This window comes from Lepidochelys kempii, chromosome 2 (assembly GCF_965140285.1).
Source record: "Lepidochelys kempii isolate rLepKem1 chromosome 2, rLepKem1.hap1, whole genome shotgun sequence".
Classification (NCBI taxonomy): Eukaryota; Metazoa; Chordata; order Testudines; family Cheloniidae; genus Lepidochelys; species Lepidochelys kempii.
In genome coordinates this window covers 205747747-205768168 of record NC_136381.1, presented here as the reverse complement: position 1 = coordinate 205768168, position 20422 = coordinate 205747747, and the positions used below count along the sequence as shown (strand labels likewise).

The following is a 20422-nucleotide window of genomic DNA, read 5'->3' as shown; positions in this document are numbered from 1 at the left end:
TATTTATCACTTAAAAAAAAATTAAACACATAATGGGGAACATCACTTATTTCAGGCTTCCAAAGAAATACTTTTTAAAAATGGAAAATAGCTTCCTCGCATACACCATTGTGCCTGCTTCTCTTCTACTACAGCACAGGGTCCTGCTGTAGCTACTAGCATTGAGCAAGTGCATAAAAAATATACAATTTAACAGAAAAGAATGCTATAGAAACCGAAAAGGACTGGGAAAGATAGCACTGAGAGTGGAAAGGCAAAATATATCTCTAATATATACAACAAGAGCCTGTTAAGACAGTCTGATTGTGTTGGCTTGTGTTTTTTTTTTACAAGGGTGGGTTATATGAAACAAGCTACATTTATAAAAAAATAAAACAAACATTCTGAGTCTCTTACAGAATCTGCTGCTCCAGCTGCCACGGTAATGATGCCTTAACCACGTTTTTCTTTTCCCTGAAGTGCTCAGAGCATGAACTTCCCTCTCTGAAAGTTGAGGTAACCATTCTTCCCGGGGAGAATGGACAGAACTCTCTTCATGGCCCGTCACTGCCACTCCAGATTTAAAATGACAGGGGGCTGTTGAACAAAGCAAGGCACTTTGCCCCTCAAATTTGGAGTCTACTACTGAGTGTACACTGCAAGGAATTAATCTGGGAACTGGAATTCCTTTTATGTGTGAAAGGCCTGGTAAATAGCTCTTGTGAGGCAGAATGTTTTTGTCATATCAAATGGAACCATGTAAAAGTATAAACTGTTGTCTTCTCTTCAGAAAATAAATCAGAAATATATAACCAACAGACAGGAGTTCCACACTCTCCAGAAGATAGTGCTCCATGAAGTGAGTGCTGAGCTAGCACACATTAGAAACTCTGCAACTGAGGCCCTTTTGTGGCTAAAAAGGTAACTGCCAAGTGCCAAACCTTCAGTTTAATTGTAGGTGTTACCCAGATCCCTTCACCAATGTAGATCGGGCTCAGGAAGCAATTCTTGCTAGTTTCGTTGCACACCTGAGTAGTCCAAACACACTGCGTTCAAATTTAACATCCCAGTTATGATCCCAGTATTGGGCATACCATGCACAAGGTCTAAATACCTACTTTTTCCTAGAGAAATAACTGAATAGTCTTCCTAGGTAACTCTTCCTGCCACGCCTCTGAGTCATCCAGAGGACCTAGGCTACAGCACTTAAACTCTGACTTGGAGCACAGCCTGTCTGGGTGGTTGGGGAGTGGTGGCTGAAAGGGATTAGTAATGGATCCATCTCTTTACCCAAATGAAAAAAATGGCTAGTCAATATTGTGTTTGCTGTTACAAGTGAATAGGCCAAGAGGAGACTTCACATGTGTTTTCTCCAGGCATTTCCACCGAGGCAACAAGACATGGACTCTGCTCACAGTGAGCAGCCTTTAGTAATGTCACATTTTGGCCAAAATGGTTTAAAGTTTTATGTGAAACAAATGAGTTTTTGTATGCATACGTAGGGATGTTACACACCCTTCTATTTCACTCAGCAATTTTGGGGGGCTGTCTGGTGATAAATATTTTGCTTTTTTTTTTGGTTTCTTCCTGACAGAGGCTTAAAGTTTTTGAAGGGATTTTTGACAGAAGTTAAGAATGGAGAAAAGAATATTCAAACAGCTCTGAGTAAGTGCCAATTGCTTTATTGTTCTTACTTTTTTATTTATATAATTGAGCTTTTTCTCCATTATTCAGGGTCTGGGTATTCTTCTCTTATTAATATTAAAATTAGTGTTCCCTGTAGCTTGCCTTCAAGAAATACCTTCTCTGAAAACTGTAATCTTGAGCCAAATACCCTATTTACAGATAACTACATTGTACGAGGCAAGTCTTTATTTGATGGGATTTTTCCCCCAAATTTTGTTTTTACATGTAGTTAAAAATGGGGGAGGGACATCCCAAATGTATCTTAAAGCAAGTTAAAACTTTGTAAGAAACTTTATGCTTATATAAGGCTTTTCTTTACTGAGCCTCTTGGCATCCCTGTGAGGTAGGCACAATAAGTGCTGAATCTGTTTTATACATGGGGAAAGCACAGAGCTTAAGATGTTAAACAGCTGGATGTGGGAGCTGCTGAAAGTGCACAGAGCTGAAATGACCGTACTAAGCACGTAGTATTTGCTCAGCCCCTGTGGAGACGCTCTTCCCCATAGTATGGTGTAATTGGCACAGTGCTCAGCAGCTCACACTGAACGGAGTACTAGAGAGACTGAGAACCCTGGGGGTGAGGCATGGGCAGAGCTAGGGCTAATCAACAAAAATTGTACTTGCAAATAAATTGGTCTCCATTGACAGAGAGGATTTATTGGGTAACTTATTTGCCAAATCCTATTTGACCATCTGTAGAAATGGTCGGATAATGAAGAAACATACTGGTGAATAACTTTCTTTATTTGCAGTAAATTGTTAAAGCACTTTTCACGAAAAGAATTTCCAGCAAGTAATCCGAGCAGCTGTATCCAGGGGGGAGTATTCTCCCATGCCCTCCAGTGAATGCACAGGATGTGTGGGGCAGCCTTTTTAGGCCTTTCGGTTACTGCTACTGCCAACCACAGGAGTAGTGGCTAACTGGCATGGGTTTAAGAGCGCCCATTGGAAGAAATTGAGAGCAGGGTAAGATCTGAGAGCTGGCTGTTTACACTGAAGTGCTGTGCAGAGGTGTAAGGAAAAAATCCTCTCTCACAGCCAGGTGGAAGTGAGCTGGAAGAAAATTTAAAAAATACTGTTGGGAACTTATTTTTTCTTTTCCTTTCTTTTAAGACAATGCTTATGGCAAGACCTTACGGCAGCATCACGGCTGGGTTGTGCGAGGGGTTTTTGCGGTAAGTGGCTAACATCTTAATTGCTGACTCAGCTAGTCAGAATCTTGGCTGCATTCACCTGTTAATCCAGTCTTATGCTATGGTTGATACTTGATGAAATGTACTGAAATGTAAGTACCGAAAGAACTAACGGAGATGTTCACTTTGTCAGATCTCTGCCTCAGAGGCAAGGGTTGGGGCTAGCATTTTAGGTTTAATGTTTGATTTTCACAGAGGAATCTATTTTTCTTCTAGTTTAAGAATTTTTGTCTGTGTTTAGATTTAGTCTAGAAATGTCTCTTGCCACACATCGTATAGGGTCTTTTCTAGGAAAATAAAAATAAAGTCAGAATATTTTATAGTGCCTCATTAACAACATCTTTTCCTAATATTTTTAAATGCATTTCTGGAATGTAGTTCTGTCTCCTCAAGATGTTCTTTCCTCCAGTGCATGAAACATTAGAGTAGAGTGGGAGGGAAGACTGAAATGTAATAGTTGTGAAAACAAGACCCACTTTACTCAAATAGAGTAACCAAGGAAACAGGAAAAAGAAAAGGACGACTTGTGGCACCTTAGAGACTAACAAATTTATTTGATCATAAGCTTTCGTGAGCTACAGCCAAGCTAGCAGTGCCCCCTGGTGTCTGTTATAAATAGTATTGAAGAGACTATGTGAAGTCCCAGCCAGATGTAATAACAACACTTTTCATGACTAAGGGATAAGCAGCAAGATTTGGGGTAAAATTATTGGGGGGGGAAAAAAAACTTAGACTTCCAAGTTCGAGTTCTTGAAAATTAGACGTAGGCTCCTTTTGAAAATGCACCCATGTTGGTTATTTTAATGTTTTTAAAGTCTAAATTTAAAAAAAAATCACCACTTGTAATCACAAAATCTGCTATATAGGCACTTTCTAAAAATCAGGCCTCTGTAAAGTGTCTCATAATGGGGACACAAAAGTTGAAGTATCAAAAATCACTTTTCAAGTCTGAGATTTTGAACTTCTGTTCCTCTCCCAGTTAGCTTTAAGGGCAGCACCAACGTATGAAGACTTTGTGGCAGCACTGTCTGTGAAGAAGTGTGATAATCAGGAAGAAGCTTTTTATAATGCAATGCAGAGAGACCTCCACATTTACTTGCCAGCCATGGAAAAGCAGCTGAATATCTTGGACACTCTCTATGAAGTACATGGGTTGGAGTCGGATGAGGTGGTGTAACCACAGTGACACAGTACCTCAAAACTACAGGCACTGCATTTGTTAACGAGTTTTTCTGAATGCCGTTTCTCTTTGTTGTATCTTTCCTTAGCATGGGAGGTGGAGGAATCGGTGTGCGTGTGTATTTTTAATCCTTGTTTGTGTTTAAATGCAGCGGTGCTGTTTCTTTGAAGGCTGCAACTGTCTGCATGGTGAATACCTTTGGGCTAAATAATTCTTCTTTTTACATGAATGTAACAGAGCAGAATTAGGCCTTCTCTCTCCAGTGCACACTACTAGCACCACGAGTGCGGAGGGGCAGCTTTGATGGGAGCACTGATGCTGTGCTGATGTCGTCATTTTGCCCTCACCCTGTTCTGTGCCTGTCCGCGTGCTGTGATGCTAGTCTCCATTTCACTGGTCTTCTGTCTGTCTGTGTTAGCGGAGGCGCAGAGCTAGTGAGAGCTGTGCTGCACTGATAGCAGAAGAGGGGGCAGTAGAACTCTCTACCTGATTAACTGAGTGGTCAGTCTGGTCCCATCTTGAGGTAAACTTTGGGTTGCATCCTTGTGTTTTATATAGTGACTTGATTTTACTCACGGCCCTGTTTTAAAAAAAATTGCAGTAAAGACTGTTACTGCAAGTGTTGCCTTGATGGCCAGGGTCCCTTGGCCTCCCCTAAGGGTCACCCTGTCACACTAGGCATGCTCTCCCTGTGCTGTCCTAGGTACTGTCCACCTCCTCACAGGTCCATGAAAACAGAGTTGTCTTTCAGTGTTAGTAGGCTCCTGGAGATGTTCTACGAAGAAGCTCCTCCTGCCTCATCCTGTTTTTGTGTCTGTGTCTGTCTGTCTGTGTGTGTGTGAGAGAGACAGACAGAAAAATAATCCTTAAATTCACTGTGATGCCAGCCTTGTTGCTGATGTCCCAGCAGGGGGAGGCCTCTACGTGGCAGAAGGAGAGAAGGTTGTCAAGATGCATCACCTTGATCTTGGTACTAGTATCATGACTGCTTCCTTTGCCCTTGTGTGGTTAACAAGGCTTTAGTGCTAAGCGCTGGAGCTGTTGGGCCAGATCCTCAACAAATGTAAATTGGCAAAGCCCCATTGTTTCCACTGGAGCTGCGCCCATCTACAGTAGCTGAAGATCGGTCCTGTTGTATTTACTCAGGTAACAGACAGAATAAACTTTTCAAAAGCCCCTAAGTCATTGAAAGTCAGTGGGACGTAGACTTGTAAGTGTCTAAGTCACGTAGGTGCTTTTGAAAAGTTTGCCTATAACCTTCTTTTTAAAGGCCCTATTCAAAACCAAATCCCATAACTACTGCTGGGTATTGTGTGGTTTAAACACAACCAGCAATCTAACAAGTTATATAAAAATGCTTCTAGATTAGCATTTGGAGGGGGTCTGGGTGTTGGTTTTGTTTTTTGCCAGTGGGGTTTATAAAAGGCTGGTTTTGAAATGAGTCAGTTCTAGGGGGAACTATAGTTCTTCATAAAACCATCACACATTAGTGTAGCTATAAGTATATAATCCAAAAGTGTCTAGGTTTGACTGTGAATTAAGGATAATGGGGATTTTTGCCATGCTTTCCTCCCACTGATACAAGTAAAAGAAACAGGTCCACTGGTACTGTTGGAGTCAAGAATTAATAGCTTTCCCTGTAGTTATTCAAATGATTAAAAAGTGAAATTTGACTTTGTGTAGAGGGCCAGCACAAGGTATTTGGACTGTTTAGTCCCACTTCAGGGTTTAAGTAGATCTTTAGTGCATAGGACTTTTGCTGGCCTTCTGCATGGGGTGAATTTCACATTGTACATTAGAGAGAAGGGAGGAACACTTTAGAATGAAGGGCTTGGGAGAGTGGTGAGCCACTATAAATAGAGGAGAAAACAACTCTTCAGGGACATTTTGACATTTTTGTTGCCATCTCGCAGGAGAAATGCTTTTACTTAGGTCCAGCAAATCAAGGATACCAAGAGGAATTCTAGTGATGTGCAGTGCTCCCTGTGCCTGGATTCCTATAGAACAGGTTGTTTAAGCATAATTCCATGTTTGAAGCACAGCTATATACTTAGTGCTCAAACCATTCTATCCAGGGAATACTAAAAATTGCCAACTTGGAAGAAAGCACAAAACAGCTATAGGAAAAGACCAAAAACTTTAAATTTGGTGCCTGAAGGTAGACACCAAAAGCAATAGATAAATAGTAATTGGCTTGATTTTTCTCTTTTCTTTTCAGAGCTGTGGGTGCTGAGCCCCTTTGAAAATTGAGGCATTTTCTATTCATGCTTGCATATAGAATTGAATATTTTTTTTTGGCCAGAGGTTGCTTCTGTTATTCCACTAGCTGCAGTACTAAGAATGAAGCCAGCTACCCTTGCGATTTACACATATAATTCTCTTTAGCATAAATGCTGAGTAATCCACACAAATGTCAATAGAACAACCCCAGGCCATGCCCCCTAGTAAGTGGTTTCTTCAGGGTTACAGCTAAGGTTCTTCACTGAGGTGATGTTTCGACGTTGGCTTCATAACTCTCTTCAGGATGCTCTGGGAAGATAGTGATTGCACAAGTAGAGACTACATTTTCACACAGTGGAGGAAAGGACAGAGAGATCCTCTTTTATGAAGTAAATTTTAAAAGAAACGAATTGTGGAGTTAGAATGAATAAAAAGTGGAATTTTCTTTTGCTCTAAGCTTCTCTCATAGTGGGGGACGGTTCCCAGCATTCACACTTTTACCAGTGGGGAAAATCCAAACTTACCGGTGCAAAGAGGGAAAGGATTTTCATTTCTAAAGTAGAACACCGTTCGTGACCTCATTTTAATTTTTTTAACTTCAGAACTGACATTTTCCTGCATCTGATACGCAGACAGACCAATAAATTATTTTGCTTATGTGGGGCACACTCCTCTTCTGAAGAGTTTCCTTGTCTCCATTCTTCCTTGCAGAATTAGCTCTTTTACAATTGCTGGTCAGGGGCTTTCTTGGGAAACAGTGACAAAACTGAAGTAACTATCCAATATATCAGATTGCCAGCTATGGCCCAATATGTAGGCACTTGTTCTTTATAATTCCTAAATCAAAGGAATCTTCTCTATTTTTCTGACTAACACCACTGATCATTTTAAAGTTCAGAGACAAAAATATGGTGTTGTTTTTCCCAGAGTGGGTTGACTCTTTAGTTTTAAAAGAATTTGTGCTTGCCTCACAGCCAAGCAACAAGCATGCATCTTGGAACTGATCTGACAGCTACAAGATTAAAATGTGCTTTTACTCCCACATGCTGATACTGTTATAGCCGTTTTGCATACCTTACATGAACTGCATTGATTTGTTAAAATTTATCAGTCTGAAGTTTTACATCTGTTTCCTTTAGAAATGCTTTCAGTTATTTCCTTTGTCTGGCAGTTGCATACTCTCAGGGATTCTACATAGCCATGGCAAAAATATAGTCGGCTTACAATACAAGGCTGCTTTTTGTGAGAAGTTGGTATAGTTCAGTTCAGAACCCCAGCAAAAAGTATGACACTAGCACAGACTATCCAATGCACATGTTTGCTAAGACGTGATAAACCCCAAAGCAATCTGATACAAATACTGTAGAGAACAATAGCTGTCAGCATATTTTAATAAAGGTCATATCTCTTTGTAATACAGTGCCACTGGCATTAGAGCAGAGCTCCCCAATAATTCAAATAAAGAGTTCTGCTTAGAAGTGGATGAGATTTTTTTTTTTATTTGATTTGATTTTTGCTGTTTTTCAAACAAACGTACTCTAACATCCTTTTCAATACTTTAAGACACCATAATCAACAGTTGCATGTGGCTGCACCCTAGCATCAAGGCACCATGGGTATGCTCTGGGGAACTATTAATACTCAAGTGTTTAGAGGTATAGATTAATGGATCACTGAAACATACCCAGGAGGCTCATCTTTATGTTATAGTATGACCCTTAACTTTTAAAAGCAAAATTTTAAATTTGAAGTGCATTTTAAACAAGTGTTTGGTATTTTAAGGGCCATATGTTTTCACTCTTGGTAAAAGAAATTTATAGTAAATCAATAGTTTGGGCGACAGTACAGTCACTGTTTACATTACATTGAACATATTTTGTGGTTTAAGAATTGTCAAACTTTTTTTTGTAGTTGCAAGATTTTATGTATTTAGATGTGCTGCTGTATTCTCCAGGTCGGGTCTAATGCTGTAGCTTATGCCTACGTCGACACTGCACTTCACGGGTGTGTGGCCATTATAGAATACTTTTCTTTTTAAATAAGGGTTCCCCTCATTCACTGGACTTCCTCCACTCACTTGTGTTTCAAGCTTCTGTTTGGTTTTTGCAAAAGGTGGTTAAAAGAACCCTGAGTTCCTATGAAGCTCTGTAACAAGCAATAGCCAAGCCCTTGCAGGGCTAAAAATTCCCTTTCACCTGACCTCCCCATCTCATGCCTGCTTTGCAGTCGGCTATGCTGCTTTCAGGCTACAGTGTCTCCTGTAGAACTCCTGGGGAGTTCGAAACCGCCACAATGCCACTGTATTAAAGTGATTAAAAACAGAGACTTCGAAGATGGGCCCAAGGTCAAAGCTGGACAGCCAAGCGAAAGGGGGCTTGTGAAGAATGTGCTGCCTTTTTTGAAGTGTCTCTCCCTGGCACTGCAGTGCTTTGCCAATCACAGTAAAACTCTGGGAAGTTTTAATTTGACCTTTGAAATCTAAATCAATACACTTCAGTAGTGACAGTTTCCAGCTCTTATTGGTAAAAGCACAGTTTCAAAGAGAGGCTCATTTCTCTCCACTTGCCTGCAAAGTGCTGATAAGAAGGCAAGGTGAGACAGACAGCACAACTGAATCCAGGACCACCCTACCCTGAAAAAACTAAAAGCTTTTGGCTTCCATGTGGTCTCCAAGTGTATAAAAATCACTTGTGTAGTGGGGTAGCGTTGTGGGAGAGGATGGATTCCTAGCACACAAGTGAAACTATCCTGTGGTAAGTCTGGAAGTACCCATGGTTCATGTGAGGGTTTAAACAGTGCTGTGAGATCAAAATGGCCAAAATAATGAACTTGAAAACTTGGACTTCATTGTCTAGAGCAGTGGTCCCCAAACTGTGGGGCGCACTGCCCTAGGTGGGCGTGGAGGAACATTTGGTGGGCGGGGTACAGCAGGGATGGGAGCACCACCCAGCGCCGCTCTGCCCCCTGCCGTGGCTCCCAGCTCCTGGCCCCAGCCATGGCTCTGCTCCCAGCTGTGGTTCCTGGCCCTGCCATGGCTCCAGCCTCAGCCCTAACCGTGACCACGCTCTGCTACTGGCTCCCAGCCTGGGGGGGACGGCACTGTTAGATGGGAAGGTCACGAGGTAGAAAGTTTTGGGACCATTGGTCTAGAGTTTAATTTTGCCCCTGATTTAGGAAGGTCTTCCTGTTCAGGACTGCACTTAAAACGCATGTTTAAGCACACATCTAAGGACTGTCCTGAACATGGATGGACTAAAGCATATGTTTAAGTGTTTTCCTGAATCAGGGTCTAAAACCAGTGTCAGTGTGTGTGTGTGTATGCACATTTCTGCACGTGCCTGATTTAAGCACACAAATCCCCCATTGCATTAGAATGCATACTTGCTCAAGATGTGGATGTTAGCTATTTTTAATATACTTATCTTATTCTATAACTAAAGGGACACCCCAGAAGCCCCAAAGGCTTATTAATTTTCCCTGTTTCAATATCCTGACTAGGTTTTTAGCTCTAAGCTTGTTTATCCTAATTAGTCTTAACATTCATGGGCCCATATTTGCTCTTTGACACCTTTAAACAAAAATCACAACAATTTGAGGTTCCTATGTAGTGTTGTGTTTTATCATGTCTCCATGTAGTTACACTTAATTAGAGCAAGGAAATCACACTCAAGAATAAAATAACAAAACTGAAAAGTGAAGTGTTTTGCTTGTGCATTTTCCTTTCCCAGCTCCTTCATTTTTCCAAGGACATGTTGGACATTAATTTTATGAACATTAAACTAGGCTTATAGTGAGCATTGCTTGGATGTATAGTATTTAAGATGAGAGAAGGTATGTGGCCTTTTATTTTACTTTGTCTTGACTGATGAACAAACCCCTCTGTGTTGTAAACACATTGATACTAGACCAAATGAAAGCAGGTCAGGCACCAACCTGCTTTCAATCTATGCTGATTCTCTCTACAGAATTATATTCCATACTTAAGATTTAGTTTTGTTGTTTGTTTTTGAGAAATGTTTGAAGAACTCTGTCAGATTTTTATATTTAGCGATAATAAACTTATTTTTAAATATGCCTATTTTAAAATTTCGTTTTCTCTGCATGGTTTCCTAAGAAGCTTTGTTTATAATTTTTATTTATTACTTGTAAATACGGTGGGGCTTAAGCTCCAGTCTTGGCTCCATTATTCTAGGCACTGTAATAAGTTCTGGTTAGTGGAAACAGCCTGTATGTATCTTTTTTTTTTTTTATGAGAATGTTCATGCCAATGGAAACTGTTGGATTTATAATAAAAAATGATTTGCTAAGAGCTGAAGCCAGCAAATATTTGTGGCTTCCTGGGCCAGAAAAGCTCCTGAAGACCATAGATATGGTTCATTCCCAAAACATTACCCACTATCTGCTAAGGTCATAAAACTGAGAGGTGAGAGAGTTTCTTCAGCTCCAGAGCTGGAGGAATTTCTGTGCATCATTCCTAGATACAGATGAAGGCAAGTGTTGCCTGATTGTTAATTAGATATCCTTTAGCGTTTCCAGTTTAATATGCCATGGTTTGGCAGGGTTCCACTGCCTCCAGATTGGCCAGAGAATTCTTGATAGAATGAAGACCCCTGTGTAAATGCAAGAGACACACTTAGGGAAGACCTTATGAATCTGTGATACTTTCACTAGTACAACCAGCAATATCAGAAACCCTGCAACATAGCAAAGTAGACAGAGATAATACACAATGTCCACCACTTGCATACTCGCACTATCCTTTGCGGAAAACTGAAGTAGGTAACATAGATGATCAGCAAGTGGTCATCACTGTGGCATACTCAGGAAGATCCCAAATGCTTAGGCCTAGGTTGGCCCTTTTATTACAAGTTGCATGGTCACCATACATATTCATAACAGTGCTCAACCCCCTATCAATATCAAGATTTCCTCATCCTAACAATGTTGGGGTGTCCTCTTACAGACTACCTACTATTTTACCTCAACTAAATTAGCATATACATTACCTGGTTACCATAGCATTCTTGCAGTTGACCATCTGCTGATGTTCCTATCTTAAAATATCCAAAACTAGCATAAACTGGTATTTTGTGGTCACCTGCCAGCAGTTTAGCTATACCTGTTTTTACAGCACTCTATCTTGTGACATGATATAGGGTCACTTACTGGTTGGTTGCTTATGTCAAGTCTTTAGGTTTTAGGCATCGGTTTGGCTAAGCTATTGTTTTTCAGGCTTGAGGCCTGTAGGCTTTTGCGTTACTGCCTTAATCCATACCTATATCTTACCTAGTATATAGCTACATATCAATAACGAAATAGCTGGCTCGTCCCTTTAAAAATGTTAAGGGAAAGTGGAGAGAAGTTCACTTCTTCTTTGTCTCTTCTGTATGCGACCATGGGAGAGAAATGCAAGTGGTAGGGGTCTCTCTTGCCCAGATCAGGAGGGGAGGCACTCCCTTATCCTTCTGTGTGAGTTGAAGGACAATGGAAACCATTGGCTCAGTGAGCCAACTTGTCCTCCATGGCAGAGTTCAGGAGTGAAGATGCCTGAAATATGTCCCTTGCTCATAGGCATTTCTTCAGCTGGAGGGGTTTGGGAGAAGTAGAGAGAGAGACCGACGCACATGCTAGAAGAAACTAGTGAGTACAGAGGTGACTGCCACATTCTGGAGTACATACAGGCCCAACCATCATGCACAGCCACATCTGAATGAGGGAGGAGAGAATTACACACTCTGAACCAAGCAGCAGTCTCACATTCACAGCTAAAGGCTCTCAAATCTTTGGTGAGCCAACAACCACAGAGGCTGCTTCCTAATGAGGTAGGATCCCACAATAATTAGAGGCTTAGTCGTGCAGTGGTGTGCCACCATTCCAGCTTCTGAGCACGGTGCCTTGTTACTCATGGCAAAGTGAAGGCTCAGGCGCTGCATGCTGATGGGCCAACCAGAATATTGCACCACAGGCACTAAGCAGCTGGCTGTCAATGGTGGGTTCAGGGGAGCTGCCAGAAATGTTTCCATGTTTTGGGCTGACCTTCCAGGACCACTTTTGCCATCTCTCCAAAGGTTAGCTCTCCCACACGATCAGGTAAGGCAGTGCTTCCAGGATGGCAGAGGAAGGGGCTTGCAAATCACAAAATCAGCTGCTATGCCATCATTTCAGTATCATGTGCATGCAAACTACTGTGCCCTGACCATAACCTGTCTTCCAGCCCATCCCTGCATTCCCACTTCCTCCCACCCAACCCCTGCTTACCAGTGCTCACCCAGTGTGAGTTAAAGGAATGCTTGCATGGCAGATTTCTTCATAGTAGGGGGCCCTCCCTACTTTTAGTGGGATGGGTGGGAAAAGGTTCTATTGAGTTCACAAGCTCTCAGCAATCTGCAGGACCAAGTGGATTCTGTATACTTCATAATCCAAAAATCTGGCAAATAATGTCCTAGCATCTACTGTGAAAATGTCCAGTGATGGAGTGGTGGGTTGTCCTGTTGTATCAACCATGCTGTCAGTTGTTACAGTAAATCAGATATATTTTAAGAAATGGTGGAGTTTTTCCCCCTGATAACGCACATTATTTGTACCTTAACTTTTCAAACTGTTTTGAAAAGCAAGGTGGTAGGTCCTGTTTTTATTAGTGTTTCTGACTGACCACAGAACACTGTACATGTTGTTTTTACACAGGAGAAGTTGTTTCCAGCAGTATGTGCTGCACAATACCTGGGGAGTGTGCATGAGCTTCCCTCTCTGTGAGGCTAGATTCACAAAAGGATTTAGGCTCCCAACTGTTGCTTTAGGCACCTACGTCCAATGTTTAGGTTCCACTGCCGTTCAGCTGCCTCCCAAGACTGTAGGCACCTAAGTTTCTGCTGGTGAGCATGCACAAATCCCCTAAATCCTAACTCTATCCCTAAGAACAGCAGGGATATCAAATTAGGTAGCTCTCCTTCTTCCCTCACACCTACCTCTGCAGGGCCCAGTGGGGCCAGAGTGCTCAGAGCATGTGTAATCTGCACAAAAGGCAGCTGGCTGTGGGTCCTTTTATAGCCAATAGTCCAGTGGTTTGGGAGACCCAGGTTTGAATACCCCTTCTGCCTGATTTGGGTCAAGTACCGGTCTCCCACATCTTAGCTGAGTGTCCTACCAGCAGCTTCTTGGCTACTCTGGGGTAGGCCTCTCAATGTCGCCTCTTGAAAGGGTGCCACTGTGTTTGTGCATACTCCTTGGAGCAGGGACTTGACCCTGACTTTTCCATATCCCTGGTGACTGGCCTACCCACTGCGGTGCAGAGTCAATCTCTTGCTTACCCCCCCCGTCCCCGTCCCCCACACTGGCCCAGTGAATATTTAATTATTTATACAAAGTGGAACAGCATCAATGGGAGAGATGGTGAGAGACCCACCCCAGAATTCCACATTGCCTGGTGGCCAGGACACTCAAGGGGAACGTGGGAGACTTGGATCCAAGTCTGTGCCCCAAGTCATACAGAGCAGTGACTTGAAAGTGCGTCACCGACATGTGAGTGAGTGCCCTGGCCATTGGCTACGGTGGGGTGGGGTGTGCCTCAGTCTCTCCGTGGCTCTTTTTTGGTGAGAAAGGAGTGGCCTGTTTTAGGCACTTAGCACTAAGAGAGGGTGTAAAGTAGGCACCTCCTTCCAGCCTGCCAGTCAGGTGCCCAAGCCCCTCCCCTCTGCATGGAGATAGTAGCTGAATTTGCGTTTGTGGATGAGACTACCCGGAGATAAGGTGTGGACCTTGCACTTGCCATTAATACATCAACAGAGTGTATTAAATAAGACAGGGGACAATCACTTAATAAGTAATCTGTATTTTTTTTTCTAACTTTTGGTAATTGGACTGCATAATTGTAAAACTTTTTAAACAATTACATGTAAGGTCCCATCCTTTTGTGTTATGCAGCTGCTTTTAAAGGTTTCCTGTATAGTTTTGGCCAGCTTTTAACTAAAGCTTATTTTTAGCTGATTTTGCTAATCCTGTGGATGGTAGTTTAAGACAAGTGTCAGTGCAGTTTGGCTCAGATTAGTCTATTTTGGATTAGTCTGTACCATAGTATTCCAGCCCCTCTTCTGCTCTTTCCTTCTTCCTCCCCCCAGCCATTGCCTCACAAAATCTTTCTTTCACAATGTATGGCCTGACTTTCGGTGGTGCTGAGCACCCATTTCTCTAATTAAAATCTAATGACTGATTTTTGTTTGGTCATTTTTGGTTTTACTCAGTGGTAGCCCACAGCGCTGAAAGCTTCATATGGAACAGTAGTAGGAGCTGGCTTAGAGGCAGGAAATAAGTGTTTCTGTTTAAAGGTGAATTTTCAGAGTTCGCTAAAAAGCAGAGTCAGAAATAGAGAGCCTCAAACATTGAGGGTCCAGGATAGAATATGAGGTGCACATTTGGGATCATTTGGTAAAAGATTTCCCATGATAGAGCCCTACAAAATGACCTGTTTTTAAAATGCCTTCCAGCACCTACCTGTTTCCTGACTCATTCCTCACAGTCCTCCCCTCTTTGGATCCAACAGTTACCTACTTCCCCAATCCCCTCCATTGCCTCCCACTGTCTTAGCCCTTGTGGCTACCTCTCAAGGCAGGGACTAGCTTCTTGCAATTGAGAGGAATCTCTTCCCACCCTGTGAAGTAAAGCAAGGTAATTCCATCTCCACTTCTCCCCATTGTCCTTGGGAAGGTAAGGCTGAGCCCCCTTGCTTCCCCCTTTCTCGCTGTTCTACCTGGGCACATTGTTAAAGGGGAGCATTTAGATATACCTCCCTCAACAATGCCTGAACACGGCTCCCTTACCAGCCAGCAGCTGCTTGGAGCCATGCTGCCCTCAGTGCTCAGACTCTATCATCACCTGCCTTTGCCTGCAACCCTGGGCTTCCCCTCCTCCTGGAGGCATGACTGCTTCTCCTGACCAGGAGTAAGGAGGATTTAAAATTCCAGCATCTGGCTCTGCTTCCCAAAACCTAGCTGATGGCTTCCTGTGAGAGAGCAGCAGGAGCATGGCGCACACAAAGGTAGGGGGCACCAACTAACTTCTGCAGGTCCCTGGGGGATATTCCTTGTCAGAAAGGTGCTTTGTATTATTGGGAGCATGCCTGGAGCAGGTGGCAAGATCTTGCTTGCAATAAGTTTGCAGGAGATGGCAGTACGGTCACACACAGTGTGGGTAGGCAGGGGGAGCTCAAAAATCAGGAAACAGACTAGAAACCATCATTTAGTCTTCTTAAAGAACCTCATGGTTTTTAGGTCAATGTTATGAATGTCTGGGACCCTGCACTATTTAACATTTTTATCAGTGACCTGGGAAAGAATATAAAATCAGCACTGATATAGCTTGCAGATGACACAAAAATTGGGGGAGTGATCACTGACATAGAGTGATCTAGATCGCTTAGTAAGCTGGGCACAGACAAACAATATGCTTTTGAATACAGCTAAATGTAAATGTATACATCTAGGGCCAAAGAACAAAGTGCCTGTGAGTAAGCCATACTTATAGGAGGAGGGACTCTATCCTGGGAAGCAGTGACTCTAAAAAAGATTCGGTGAGTCATGCTGGATAATCAGCTGAACATGAGCTCCTAGTGTGACACTATGGCCAAAAGGCTAATGCCATCCTGGGGTGAGTAAACAAGGGCATCTTGAGTAGGAGTAGAGAGGTAACTTTACCTCTGTATTTAGCACAGGTACCTCTGTACCCCTGCTGCTGCAATAGTGTGTCCAGTTCTAGTGCCTACAATTCAAGAAGGAGGTTAATAAATTGGAGAGGGTTCAGAGAATATCCACAAGTATAATTAAAGCATTGCAATTAATGCATTGTTGTGATAGACCTAAAGAGACAGTTAAGGGGCAGCTTGATTACAGTCTGTAGGTACCTAAACAAATATTTCATAATGAGCTCTGCAGTTTATCAGCAAAAAGTATGACATGACCTAATGCCTAGAAGTTAAACAAATTCAGACTGGAAAAAGATGTACATTTTTAACAGTGAGGGTGATTAACCATTGGAACAATTTACCAAAGGTTGTGGTGGATTCGCCATCACTGGCAATTTTAAAATCAAGATTGGATGTTTTTCTAAAAGATCTGCTCTCAGAATTATTTGGAGGGAAGGGCTGCAGCCTGTGTTATACAGGACGTCGGACTTGATAATTACAATTGTCCTTTCTGGCCTTGGAATCTATGATTTTAGAATTTTGGTGATTGGCAATACTGCAATTAGGTTGAGGGAGGTATAAGGTACTCTGAGCTCCCTGAGTGACTCACTGTAGGGAAAGAAGGGGCAGAGCTAAGGTTATTGGTGGGGCATGGCATGGGAGACACTGTGCATTTCCTGGTCTTCTAACATTTACATTTTATTTCACTGAGTGTATTTTCTGGTTTTCAGAGGTTTCAGTTTTCAGCTGCTAACTTCCATGTTCTGGAAGGGTTGGAGGCACTGAGCAGCCTTCACTCTTCTTCAACAAAGCTTTGTGTTAGTGAATGCACATGAGACAAGATGCCACAAGTACCTGTAATAGACCATGGGAATGGGAGAGGAAGGGCAAGGGCAACAATAATAGAGATACTTGGTACGTATACTAGTGATGCGGCAATGAGCAGATCTCTAGGTAATGTCACTATTATCCACTTCAGAAATTCTAGCACCTTCTTTTGAAGCATCTGAGGACCACACACAGAGATAGAATACTGGATTACATGGCCTACCAGTCTGCTCTAGTATGGAAATTCCCATGTTTCAGCAATCCTATGTATGGGCAGCCCTGCTGATTTTTACAAATATAGAAACCATTATAATAATTCCCCCCCACCCGACACACACAACGACATCCATTTAAAAATGGCATCACATCTGTTTAGCTTTTTCACTAGCATTAAATGTTTAAAGATATTTAATTATCCCAGTTTCTCAGGTGAGACTGGGACTGAAGATACAATTGCAACAGCGAATTCATTTTCAGCGTCCAAATCAAAGTTGGAATAAGCAGTTTTAACAACACGAAAGTGTCCATGTCCTCTTGAGAGATATCACCTGACTCAAAAATCTGTGTGCGGTGCAGCTGCATGACAAACAGTTGTTTCTCACATTTCCTCCCTAGGAATAAAAAGAGCTCATGACTGGGGCCTGCAGGGGAACACACAGCAAGCTGTTCTCAGGGCTGCTGCACGATCACTGCTACAATGTTTTCATATGCCAAATATCATAGAATCATAGGAATGGAATGGATCTCAATAGGTCATTTAGTCCAGTCCCCTGCATTGAGGCAGGACTAAGTATTATATATGTGAGCTAACACGTCAAAGAACAGCGGTTCAAAATTAGAAGTAATCCTGATTTTTTACCAGTGTGGGCATTGGGTGAACCCCCACCTTTGGGTAGGCTAGCCCCCTTCCCCCTAAAGCTCCCCCCAACAGCCCCTCCTTTCCTGCGTGGCTGGAGCCCTGAGTCCCCCGTGGCCCAAGCCACCCCAGCTGCACCTGCCCGAGCCGCCCCAGGCTGTGCTGGCTGGCCCAACCCCCAGGCCAGCCCGACCCTGAGCTGACCTGGCCCCTGAGCTGCCCCAGGCCCTGCTGGCAGGCCCGACTCCTGAGTCACCCTGGGCTGCGCCAGCTGGCCCAACCCTCGCCAGCCAGCTCGAGCCACCCCAGGCCAGCCCGAGCACTGGCTACCCTAGACCCTGGCCACCAGCCAAGCCCCAAACTCCAGGCCACAGCTCGAGCTGAGCCCCCGCCAACTTCAGGGCAGGGAGGTGGGGGGCAGAGCATGGGCAAGGCTACAGCCTTAGCCTTCTGTGGCTTATGATACCTGCCACCCCAGCCAGCTAATTCTGTATTATCTCACTTTACAATTAAAACATCTCATCCTGCTTTTGTGCAGAAACAAAGCAGAAAGAATACACTGTATTCAGGAGGAAGATACTTATATGGGCTGAGATCTTATCTGCTAGTATGAGTCACTGCAGTCACCTCTATAAAAATGTTCTCTCTGGCTGAACTCCTACTGTAAACTTAATAAGGGATGCAAGGCTGTGCTGTATCAAAATGTTTTATTGTATAAAATGGCCTTAAGAATTAACTAATGGGTATAACCCTTGCTCCACCAAGGCCCAAACATGAGAACAAGAACCAGAGTGAGGGAAGCAAAAGTGAAGGAAGCTTTTCAAAAATGTGGAATTAATTTATTTAGCAAGCCTAACACTTTCTGTAACCTCAGTAATAACGCCACAGCATTTCAGGTGTAGGTTTGTAACAATGGAAGAGCTTTAATGCCGGATTTGTGCTGCAAGAAAATAATTTTGGTCTGAGATGAAGAATGAGGGTCAGTGGAAGTGGCTGTCACTTGTATAGTATTAATCCAAACACAAGAATACTGCATGGGAGGCAACCTGGCTTCCTTTTAAAATATGCACAATTGTCTAACGCATGGCAGAGCCCACATCCACAAACACAAAACTTCAAGATAAATTTACCGTAGCTGTAAGTACTTCTGGTTAAGAACTTGTTGCAGGTACAGGATCATGAATAAGCTGAAGCAAGGGAGAGAGAGGAAAAAATAAATACATATGTTAAACACCATTGCACCCACTGCAGCTTTTACAGTGTCTTTGTGGAGTTCATTGTTTAAAAGGTCCTGGGTTTTGACAGAAACTTTTTCAAAGGTTTTTTTTCCCTGAAGAAACTGGGCACCACTGCTCGAAAAAACCAAAACACAAACAAACAAATTAAAGTGCTAAATTTATAGGGGGACATGGGGGCTGGGTATGTATGGCAGATAAACTGGGAAACCTAAAGAGGAGCTGTTAGAAACTTAGCAATGATTTTTTTTTTAAATTACTCTTCTGGAGTTTCTTCCTTGTTTCTCTTTTCTGGGGCCAAGCTGAGCTGAGTGACTTTACCTTGAGGGAGAAAGTCCATGAAAGCCTTATGACACCAAAAGTTTGAGTGATACAGAAACACAGAGTGCAAATGTGAGCTACTTGTTGTCCCTTTGGACTGGTTGAAAACGTTGCTCTGTTGTTCATGCTGGGCTGCACGGCAGGGCACCCTTTACCAGCCAGTGGGAATGGAAACAGCTACTGAAATTCAGATTTTTACAAAAATCAGACCCTTAACCTGTAGTTCAAAACTACAACCAAGGCACAAGCATTGAATGCCAGCTTGGTCTGTTAACTCTTTGCTCTTTCTCTAATCACAGCTCTAGGGAGGTAAGTTATCTTTGAATATTTGCCATTCTCCGAACTGGCTGGGTAAGGGAAGACTCAGGCATAGATGTTGAAGAAAAAAAACAGGGAACAGGGAAAGGTGCACTAAATCAGACATTTACATTTATATCTTTTCGTTATCCACATTCAGTCCCACCTGTTGCCACACCTGATTAATACAAACTTTTCTTTTTTCTGTTTAGTAGTTTGAGAAAATTTGACCCAACTAGCTGTTAAGAGTTATGTTTAAGAGTCATAGATTATCAGGGTTGGAAGGGACCTCAGGAGGTCATCTAGTCCAACCCCCTGCTCAAAGCAGGACCAATCCCCAGCTAAATCATCCCAGCCGGGGCTTTGTCAAGCCTGACCTTAATATACTTAATAAACTTAAATTCAGGGTTGGAATAACAAAGACAGTAAAGAGAAAAGGAGTACTTGTGGCACCTTAGAGACTAACCCCCAGTTTATTTGAGCATGAGCTACAGCTCACTTCATCGGATGCATACCGTGGAAACTGCAGCAGACTTTATATATACACAGAGAATATGAAACAATGCCTCCTCCCACCCCACTGTCCTGCTGGTAATAGCTTATAAGGTATTAATAAGCTTATAAGCTATTACCAGCAGGACAGTGGGGTGGGAGGAGGCATTGTTTCATATTCTCTGTGTATATATAAAGTCTGCTGCAGTTTCCACGGTATGCATCCGATGAAGTGAGCTGTAGCTCACGAAAGCTCATGCTCAAATAAACTGGGGGTTAGTCTCTAAGGTGCCACAAGTACTCCTTTTCTTTTTGCGAATACAGACTAACACGGCTGTTACTCTGAAAAAAGACAGTAAAGGTGTGTCTCATTGAATAGAAATAAGCACAGGCCTGGGAACCCCTTCTCATACTCCTCTATGGCTCAGGTCCCAGAGATGCTGAATGCCACCGCACCCACTG

The 20422-nt window shown here is 42.8% G+C and overlaps 1 protein-coding gene across 4 annotated transcripts in view; it reads left to right on the top strand.

Annotated features, from left to right (window-relative positions):
- PLEKHA8 (pleckstrin homology domain containing A8) overlaps positions 1–10582 on the top strand; it is a 33968-nt gene extending 23386 nt beyond the window's left edge. For all 4 annotated transcript variants that reach the window (XM_073333583.2, XM_073333584.2, XM_073333586.2 and 1 more), the window contains 4 exons: positions 770–900; positions 1574–1644; positions 2779–2840; positions 3838–10582. In XM_073333583.2, coding sequence (XP_073189684.1) covers positions 770–900; positions 1574–1644; positions 2779–2840; positions 3838–4035 — 462 coding nt within the window. In that variant the 3' untranslated portion in view covers positions 4036–10582. The remainder of the gene's footprint in view (positions 1–769; positions 901–1573; positions 1645–2778; positions 2841–3837) is intronic.
- Positions 10583–20422: the final 9840 nt, after the last annotated feature.